We start from the raw sequence: 11,025 nt of genomic DNA on the forward strand, positions 1-11,025 counted from the left end.
ATAAAATTAAGAACTTATGTTAATATAATATTAACATTTGGATAATTAGCTATGTTTTTATGCCAAGTTTATTTGTATACCATGATAATAAAGTAGTTTAATTAAATTTTAAACGTAACTCATAAAAACCTTGTGATGTGTGCAGAAAAGAGTGCTAATAGCAAGATGATTAAGCTAGATATTCTAGTTTCAAATAAACAAATTAAAAGCCATGAATTCGAATTGTATTAGGCCTATTAAATGTCAAACTGCACTAAACTTGAAAATGTAGTTTCTTTTAGAAGTGAAGTGACATTTTTACACACTGGTAATTTTACAGATGAATCAATCCCTCTATGGTAAGTTTTTGCTGGGTTGTTAAGTCAGTCACACTCTCTCAGATTTGAAGCAAAATTCACCAAATTCTTTGGTTTTGAGATTATAAGCTGTTAAGGGGTTTTATCTTCATGGAATATGAAGGAATAAAAAGCCTAACAATAGAGTATTGCAGTTAGATAAAAGTCACTGAAAGGAGTACCTCAAACAGTAGGTGAGTATTTAGTAAAAATCAAGAATATGATGAATTAAAGCTTTTCTTAGAGTTTTGGAGCTATTATAGATACTACTGCCTCACTGCTCTGTGAATATACGATTCAAAGGAACACAAAAGTCAAACATCACACGTATGCAAATTGCAAAATGAGTTGTTGGCTGTGCAGTAATGAAACCCCATATGAAAGATCTCTACCACATGTTAGGCCATAATAAAGACTATTATGGGAACTTGCAAGTTTATTTTTCATGTACACAAGAAATCATTGATATTTAACAATATACTTCCTTTTTTTTTATTACACATGGAAGATAATTGAAAATTATATTTCAAAAATTGTGAAAAAAACAACAGATTTCAGTGATCTTGCCGAAGGTGGTTGGAAGAGATAGAGAGAAAATCATCAGACCTTCTACGTAATACACTCTTTCCAAATCTACTTCCATGGGGCCATTTTCAAAGAAATTCTAGGGTTAGCATCCTAACCTGCCCTTGAACATGAATTCAAAAGTTAAACTGATGACTGATACAGAAACAGTTTCAAAAAACCCTGTATTGGAAAGAATTATGGAAAGGCACAGGTGATAAATGAGTCAAAAATATATAATTGCAACTGAATGGTCAATTTATTATTTGTACAATATGTTCTTATAGAAAATAAAAAGGCACTTGTATTTTGTATTTACTTTAAACAGAATATTATGCCTTGTTTTTATACTACTACAAGTAACTCAATGTATGAACGTAAAACATAATTCCAAATGTCCTGTATTATTCCCACAATTTGCCACATTATTTGGTCACCTTTTAATTTCTCAGTTGCTATATACACTCATACAACCTTAACAGTAATCATATCTGGACAATATGTAAGACAAATTATGTTGCAAGTACTTCATCAGCCTTTTTTACTTCCAGATATCATTTCACTACATTTGATGCATGCTTGGAATCACTATCTTGGTGGAAGAAGATTTCCTGCCCAACAAAAGGCTTGAATTTGGTAGCCACCATTTTTGCCATCTGCTGCTCAGAGCCTCAAGAAATATGTAAGTACTTATCACAGAAAACACGAGCTGTTTATTGATAATCAACCTTAAACACAGATAATTTTGACAAAGATTGTTATGGCCGTGCTGAATCACTACTTCATATAGATAAATAACTTCCTAATGACATCACATGGAATCCTGACAATTTCACCGACTCACTGGACTGCAGACAGAATTGCTTGCAGTTCTATTTATCAAACCAATCAAAGTTCAGATCTAGACCTGTTAATGACTTATGGAGTGTCACAAGTAAATTTGTTACTATTTTCCATACAATTTATGCATTAATATTTCCATAGGTTAAAAAAAATAACAAATTCTGAATTGTACTGGTATGGTATTATAAGGCTACCAATAATGCTGATACAGTCAATAGACAAACATATTATCTCTGAATTGTGAACCCTACTATTATGTAATGATTAACAGATGGTGTAACTTACTGCACAGATTTCAATAACCTAAACATATGGCATTAACGATACTTCCACGGTAGGTCACCATTTGGGCATTTTATAACTGGATGGTGTGATATGATACCAGGGAGAAGAGAAGGGTGTACAACAAACACACCAAGCACAAGCCAGATGCAATGGATACTGCTAATAGTTAATGGTGATAAAAATCAAAAGATATTTGTAAGTAAAATGACACTTGTTTTATTAATAAGTATTCACATTGGTACAGTAAGTCAGTTTTAAAAATAAAAGTGATGTTGCTAACTGGAAGAGAATGATCAGCTATGTGTGAGTAGCAGTTTTGAAAAAAAAGAGAGGTTATTTTTGTTTAATTTTTTTACTTAAATATTTAACTTCATTACATATTCCATCTAAAGAGAACACAGCTACACAAAAACAAACATAAGATGATGCATAAGTGAAATTCAAGGTCATTTGTATATATTATTTGCAGTCAACTTTCTAAATTGCTAGAACAACAAACAAACTTCAAGCCTTGCTATAGGTCTTATTCCTGAAGGAATGACATGATGAATAAGAATCTAAGTTTACCTGTCAGCAGTCAGGGTGCCACCAATGTTTTGTAGAACTCCAACATTACTGGCTGAGATGCAGCTCACACTTATATTGATCCCCCAGCATTCTTCACTGTAGATGTTTTACATAGACCATGATACTATTCCCTTCTCCACCATCAAACAAACTATTGTTGATTGTTGTCACATAACTGGAAGTTTAATTTATCTGTAAATAACAACCTCTACTTACTTTTCTCGTTCCATTGTTTGAAGTCTGATGCCAATTACCACCTTTTCTTTTGGTTTTATCTCATAGAGATTGATTTATCACCACCTACTTGTCCATTGGGGATACTTCATGCTAATATGTATCTTAATGTTCTGAAAGGAACATTCATTCCAGTACTTCGAGCTAGGTTATTGGTAAGATCTTTACAGGATTATCATGTATCATATAAAGAGCATATCCTGATCTATGTAAGTTAACTTTCTTTGATCAAAAGTTAATATACGTTATGTAAAATTACTTTTGAAGAGTTTGGGTTTTCTACCTTTTCCAAATCTAGAATCAACAGTACTAGTTTCATATACCTTCTTCAAGTTTTCATATAGCTCCTACTGAAACATGAACTTTCATCTCAATCTTTTACATAATGTAGCCTTCACCATACAAAAATTTGATTTCAACATGTTTTGTCAGGTTGCATTTCTGTTTTGAGAGTCATGAGTTCATTCAAAACACTACTGTTGGGAATAGTACGACTACCTGTATTTTTATTTTTATAAAGCATTGTTTGATTGGTTGGATGACAGTGAATCAGTGTAAAAATATAACTGCACTTTGGTGCAGTTCATTTTCATACAATGTAAGGAAAGCACTCCATAATGTTTGCTTTTTCTACCCATTTAATTTATTGTTTCCATAATTACATCTAATAGCGTGTATAAAAATAAATAAGAAAATTCCATATGAAACTGCAGTTGATTACTTCTTTATATTAACCTCAAACTTAGCTACCCCTTACCTTCCTCTTAAGGTTTTAACATACAACACAAGATATTTGGTGCTTATTTACTTACCTTTGGTAGTATCACACATACTAAATAAGGAGCAAGCTTTAAAGGCCACTGTAGTTTGTCTTTTGATGATAAAGCTTCAATACTAGCCGACATAAGTCGTGTAATTCCAAGACCGTAGCAGCACATCTGTAGCAGCCTGAAGATGTCAAAGAAAATCTAATTGTAAAAATTTCATTTACACTTAAAAGATACAATTATTTAGATATTTAAAGACCCAAATGCAACCAATTCCACTCACTACAGTGCCTATGATGGTGCATAGAGTTAAAAAATCCCAGGAGCCCTTCCCCATAGAGGAAAATTTTTTCTATACTTTTTTTAGAAATTATGCAAGTTGTGAAATCTAATAAACCAAAATACTTTATGTTTGTTGAATTTTGTACAAAGCTACTTCAGAGCTATCTGTGCTAGCCATCCCTAATTTAGAAATAATAGACTAGATGGAAGGCAGCTAGTCAACATCACCCAGTGCCAATTCTTGGGTTACTCTAATAAAATATTTGAATTGACAGTCAAATTATAATGCCCCCAAGGTTGAAAGGGTTCAATGATGGAATTCAAACCTGCAACCCGCAGATTTCGAGTTGAGTGCCATAACCATCAGGTCATGCCAGGCCCAACAAAATACTAGATCTGAAAGTTAAAAAATAAATAAGTAAATAATAATTCAAACTTGCTTAGCTTGATTTCTAGATTAAATTTTATCACACTATGAGAGAAAAATTGGATATAAAAAAAAAAGGGTAAACATGATCAAACAATTGTTAATTCTAATCAAGTTCATAAAACTGCATAAAAAGTATTATTAAAAAATACTAATTTATGTTGTAATCACCACAAATTAGGTTTTAAAGCACAGACAAAAGTCACTACGAATTCCAGAACTATCACCAAACTTACTAAATTTAGTTTGAATCTTAAAATAGCTAATTAAAATTTAAATACAAATTGAAGAAAAAAAATTCTAAAATATAAAAAAAACATGTAATACTTTTTTTTTTTGTAAAGATCTTCATTTTTTTTTACATTACTCTAAAACAAAGTTTTAATTTAAGCCTCTGCTTACTCTGGTTTTCCTTTCTTGTTGATATATTGTGCATTGAATGCTTCACTATAAACAGAGCCTAGATAGAAGGCGTGACCAACCTATGGAAAAAAAAAAAAATAAAATAAATAATAACAGACTCAGTAGAAAGTACACGGAAAAAATTCAGAATTAAAGCTTACTGACTTGTCTAAGATAAATAAATAAAATGACATATATATTCTTTTTAAGAAATGTTTTAAAAAATTAAAAGATGAAAACAAATGAAAACCAAGCAATTTGAAAAAACAAAACAATTAATTCAGCTTTTGGAAAAACTTTGTGGAAATGTTTTTTAAACTGTTTGCTTGGTTTCATATTTTTCTCTTTTTCATAATTTTGTTCATTTGTTTATAGTGCTTCAAAATATATTTTTTTTTCTTGCAAGATTGTGTTTTTTGTTTATCATCGGGAAACCTTTTATCATTATTATTATTTTTAATTTAGATATATGTTTCTTGTTTCTTATGATTAGTGCATTCAAAGTTTTCAGCTTTTTTGTTAAAAAATTATCAATTTTTCTGAACAAATATGATTATTTTGTTCTTTACTTATACTTTCAAATTATAATAGTAGGTGTTGTATATTAGTATATTATATTATTCTGAGTGACAAGCAAAGTGACCATAAATGTCAGGTGATCAAAACTGGGATACTGTTAAGTGTTGTGACATACGAACACTGTCTAATATTCAACATAAATTTAAAATTGCACTTTACATTAACCCTATAACTACAGGTCCCCTTTTCTACACGTGTCACAAGGCTTTACTGAGTTACATGCAAAACTTGATCAAGCAACTTCACTGTCAATGTATGTCAATGAAATTACCATTATAATGTACATTATAATTCAAAGTTTCATATTATCTAAGTTTTAGTTCCTTTATTTCATAAGAAACTTTAAAAAAATTCTTTATCTTTGGTTGTTTTGTTGTCCCATGATGCACAAGCATATACAAGTCATAAATTTTGGTCTCTGTAACATTAAAAATCCTTCATGTACACTAGATGTCTATGATTAGATAGAAAAAAGGCTAATTGCTCTGTTTACATGTCCTTCTTTCAAATTCTTTAGGGCAAATTCCGAGAAAGGAGAAATAAACACTTGACAGAACCCATGCCCACTTTCTACATATAGAGTTGCAATTTCACAGACAACTGTACTTATTTGAACTAGATGTCTTTTACCAATAGAAAGAGCTCATGTAAAGCTACAATTTCCCAATGGTTATTTTAAAATTGGTGCACAGAATTCTTTATAAAGTATGTCACACCACTCTTAGCATTGTTTCTCACCTAGAAATATGTTAGTTAGATAGACAGTTAAATTGTTTTTAAGTTTTAGTCTTATATTTTAGACAATTAGGTGTTATTTATGTTTTAAAATGTATATCTGAAATGTTTAATATTTTTTTTAAATATAACTCAAACTTTGCCTTGGTTCATGAGGTTTAGTGTAGTATGCGAGTTTAACAAAATTCTGCCAAAGGCTAAAGTATCTCTGCCAGTGACACTGAAATATTGCTCAAGAACACCCATTGATGTGTGTCATGATAAATAATAATGCTAAAGGACAGAAAATGAAAATGTAAAACTTCAACACAACTTTCTATTGTGAAATGAAACTTACTTCAAGAAGTTTGTTAAAATTAAAATTTTTGGACTTCCAATAAGTTTGAGAATCATCTGTTAATCAAAAAAATCAAAATGAAAGTCTATTACATTATTCACAGCACACCTCTAACTATCTATAACTAGATCGGCAAATACAGAGGAACATATGCAAGTCAAATCCTTTATGAAAGTGCATACGTAAATGGCTCACAGTTAAAAAAAAAAGATCTTTTGACATTATTTTCATATATAAAAAGTTCACATTAGTATTCATTCTAAATAATTTTTTCACAACTTCCTAATGATATTAGCATTGCTTCTAAAGAACTCATCTGTTTCAAATACTAATTTTTGTTTCTCAGTTTACAGTTTTATGGGGTCCTATCATGGGGGGGGGGAGTAGATGAGATTACTAAATAATAAGTACTGTTTTACATTTTAAAAACTGACAGCTTACTTCTATTCCTTGACTTTTCTTCATATGTGATTTACACATAGGACAAACTGATATAGTCTCTGCAAGCCAAGAAATACTTGTTATACATATATACCTTCAAATGTTAATAAATAGAACAATTCAAACTTGAAACTTGTTAAATACATTTCCCCCCAGAAAATTACTATAATAGAAAACAGCCACACAAGATAATACTTCAAAATAATAATTTACTAGCCATGCTACATGGCTAATAACCATTGTGAGGTAATCAATAACAGATAGATTTCAACCATGTTATAAAATGATTACAATTATAGTAAAAAAATATTATGTCTAAAAAATTAAATTTTAATATACTATTTAATGTAAACTTTGGGGTTACTGCCACATATAAGAATTAAACAATGAACAGATTAGCATAATTTTACAAGAATATTACCAAAAAACTATAAAAATTTATGTAATGTCTTCCATAAAAGTAAATCAATTCCATGCTCACTTCTAGTTACGTCAAGAATAGAAACAATGTGTTTTTAATGTACATCAAAGAAATATAATCAGTAAATTGTATGTTCTTTTAAAACTTTGAAAATTTATGAAACACACCTTGCAGCTCAACATTTGTTCTAAAGTCACAGCTGGAAAAGATAACAAGAAAGTTTAAAAGGACAAAAAAATCTAACTTTTCACTCACATGTCAAGAAATTGCAAACATGGAAAATCCATATATATATACTATGAACATAAACTCATATTTCAATTCACAATTCTTATGTTAATAAAAACAGTCTTTGTTAAAACTTCATCCTTTCATTTATTCACTAAAGATCTTTAGTTAATACACCAGGCTTGGTAAAATTTCTCACTCAGTAACACATTAAAACTACAAGGCTTTTTATAGAAAATTAACCCCCACGTATGTACAAAATCCATATCATAATTATCAATGTCATACACCTACCAAACAAAAAATAGTAGACAATTCTAAGTCATTAACACAATAGGTCTAACTAGTACAGACTATACTACGCAAGTCATTAATACAATAAATCTACCTACTGCTGACTACAATTAGGGCAAACATTTTACTGCAATAAACCTACCTGGTACACAGTTGTAGTTGGTCTTCTCCTATCTCTGACAAGACATGGTATTCATGAGAATACTTTCCTCCTATGTTTCCTGTCAGCCCCTGAACTGTTCATTATAAAAGTGAAGTTTTTAAGACAGGTAGATATCTCAATTACAATGAACATGTTAATTTTTCATAATAAAATAGCATACAGACTTTTCAGTATGTTATATTTTGTAAGCAGAAGAAAACTGCAGCAGATCACAATAAACCGAAAAATGGATTTTAGAAAACATATTTCTAAACTTTAATATAGTTTCTTAATGAAGTAAAAAAAAGCAGTTAATCCACATTTGTGTAAACCCTTATAAGTAAATTCATAATATTTTAGAATACTTTTATCTGCTATTCTAACAATTTAATAAGTTACAACTCAACAATAGAATATATTTTTATTAGTTACCTTTCACAACATGTAAACAGAGCTGCTTGAATATCCTATCATAAGCTTCACAGACTTCAGCATAAGTGGACTGAGCTTCTTCCTCTGATATATCAAAGCTGTACATGTCTACAAGAAAGCAATCAAAACAAATAACAGGTTTTTAATTATACAAACTATTTTTAATAAAAGTAATATTTTAGAAGGAAAAACTAGTAGAGTTTAAAGAATTCTATATGATAAGATCATAGATATAAAATTATTCTGATGAATGTACACAGGCATCAATAACTTTAAGTTCAAATAGGCTTAACAATGTTTGCTAATGTTATGCTACAAAGTATTTAAACAGGGCTTACAAGTATTCACAATAATGTAATCTGCAGTTACTGTAAAAAATAAATTATAGCTCATATGATCAATCAGTTCCTTTAGAGAAACCTATGTTTAAATCATAAAAAATACAATTTTTCATCACATAGACAAGAAAAACAATAAGAGTACAAGAAACTCAAAAACATAACAGATGAGGTACTAGAAACTTTAATGTCACTCACAAAGTACCTTAATAAAGTACTGTAAAGGATCAGATCCTATTAGGTTAAACATTTTGTGCCATATTCTTTTCTGACTTAAATACTGGTTTCAATATAAGTAATGTGAAATAAATTTGATACATTATATTCTTACTTCAAAATCATCATTGCCAAACTCCTTAAGTATTGTTTAAAAGTTATGTTAATTTTGACTCTAGTAATATGTAACTATTCACTAATGAAAAACGTGAAATTTTATTTGGGTTGAATACTATTAAATTTAAATTATAACTAATAATATAAGTTACAACATTCTGGAAAGAAAACATGAGAAAGAGACACACCTTTCATGTAGAATTCTCTTGCTCTCAACAAACCAAATCGAGGCCTCATTTCATCACGAAACTTTGCAGTGATCTAAACTTTGAAGTAAATCATCATGAATATTAGTGTGGAAAAGAAGGAAAAAAAAGCTAACTGAAAATGTGTGAATGTACAAAGCATTTCATCATGACTTTTGAAGTACTTTAAACAATAAGAGTGAAACACTGTCCCTAAAACTTGAAATAGAAACAAAAACTAGTAGATATACATAACCAAGAAAAACTCAAGCTGATGGAAACATTGAATATGTTCTGAACATCTGAAAAAAGTCTAAAAAAATCACAATCTTTTTAATTTGATTTTATTAATTATTTAAAAACACTGTAGATCCTTACAAAGAATAATTTTAATTTATAGATACTGCAATTTCTATACAATTTATACAAACTTTTTGTGGTGTAATATAAAGTTATAATATTCGTTATGAGCAAACCCACACCATTAAGTATAGCTTCAGCAATATTTAAACATACATTTACTCATACTACCATTTTTTCCCAATACAAACTAACATGTTTCATGCAGTTGCCAATATATTATGTTTCGGTAATAAACAAACCTGGTAAAGTTTCAATGGTAATTGTTTGTAGGACAAATTTGGTAGTGATGATACAAGAGATGTTACAGCTTCTTCATGAGTCTGAAAAAAATAAGGGTAGTTTTAAAAATGAAAATACCAGTCTTCTTAGAAGAAATTAGTCATTTCATTAAATACTGTGGCAATACCTGTACAAATTAGTTCCACTAGGGAAAATTACTGACCAATCATTTACAAACTGAGTCTTTTAAAAGGCAGATATGGAATATTATGTATGTTCATGCATGAATCGCTTGCCCATCCTATTATTTTCTTTTAATCTCATAGCAAGTTGATGCATGCTAGATTTTGTACATATTGGGACTACAGCCAGCTCAAAGCAGGTTCAAAGGGTTAAAAACAAAAAAAACACCACAAAATTTTAGAGGTGCAGAAATTCTAAAAATTTAGAAAAATTACTAAGAAACAAAGCAAAAATGGATATTTGTGGTGAAAGTTTGTGTGCAGAACTTAAATTAATATTACATAGAATACCAGAAAATTCAACTCCAGATAAGATCTTATTTCATATATATGAAAACCAAATCAAAGAAATTTTTCCAGATATGTTTATTGGCTCTAAGAATTTTATTAACTTTGCCTGTTAGTGTGGTTTTTAAGACTAAAGTCAATAAAAACATTTTTGTGTTCCACATTGGGACAAGAGAGATTAAATGGTCTCGCAATAATTTCTATGGAAGATGAAACAGCCAGAGAAATTAATATGGACAAATAAAGGAAAAGTTTTGCCATGTTAAAACTTGTAAAGTTCCATTTTCTAAAAAATAATCTTTGTTTTTATAAGTATTTTTGTACTCTGTATTCTGAATTTTAAAAAAAATTAAATTTTTCTAAAGTACAGAAAAAAAGAAAAGAAAATGAGTGCAATTCTTTATTTTTGCACCCTTCAATTTTTGAACTTAAGCCAGCACTGATTGTGACAACCACATTTTCAGTAAATTCTGGCTAAAAAATGGACATGATAATGTAATGGCAGATGATGCATTAGATCCTTGTCCAATTTAGGCTCCAACTATACGATTTCACAAACAAAATAATGTAAGATGAAATAAAAATGGCTATATATATATATATATATATATTGTGAATCATGGAGTCTGTCCTATTATTTGTCTGTCTCCTGTTTACACTGGCCATTTCCCACACTGCATTTGAAAAGCTGCACATGCAGGCAAAGCCCAACATTCAGTTTTGAAATGATGGGAGAACAGTC

General features: G+C 29.7%; 1 protein-coding gene across 3 annotated transcripts in view; it reads right to left on the reverse strand.

The window, feature by feature from the left end:
- The window catches only part of LOC106458299 (probable proline--tRNA ligase, mitochondrial), a 42,204-nt gene that overhangs the window by 11,100 nt on the left and 20,079 nt on the right, over positions 1-11,025 (reverse strand). For all 3 annotated transcript variants that reach the window (XR_002610342.1, XM_013917792.2, XM_022384469.1), the window contains exons 5-12: positions 9,774-9,854; positions 9,175-9,247; positions 8,316-8,423; positions 7,884-7,977; positions 7,387-7,418; positions 6,799-6,857; positions 4,707-4,786; positions 3,641-3,776 (exon numbers count right to left, since the gene is read on the reverse strand). Coding sequence is in view for 2 of the 3 variants with exons in the window: in XM_013917792.2 (XP_013773246.1) it covers positions 3,641-3,776; positions 4,707-4,786; positions 6,799-6,857; positions 7,387-7,418; positions 7,884-7,977; positions 8,316-8,423; positions 9,175-9,247; positions 9,774-9,854 (663 nt within the window). In the remaining variant the exon portion in view is untranslated. The remainder of the gene's footprint in view (positions 1-3,640; positions 3,777-4,706; positions 4,787-6,798; positions 6,858-7,386; positions 7,419-7,883; positions 7,978-8,315; positions 8,424-9,174; positions 9,248-9,773; positions 9,855-11,025) is intronic.

This window comes from Limulus polyphemus, unplaced genomic scaffold, assembly GCF_000517525.1.
Source record: "Limulus polyphemus unplaced genomic scaffold, Limulus_polyphemus-2.1.2 Scaffold441, whole genome shotgun sequence".
In the NCBI taxonomy this organism is placed as follows: Eukaryota; Metazoa; Arthropoda; class Merostomata; order Xiphosura; family Limulidae; genus Limulus; species Limulus polyphemus.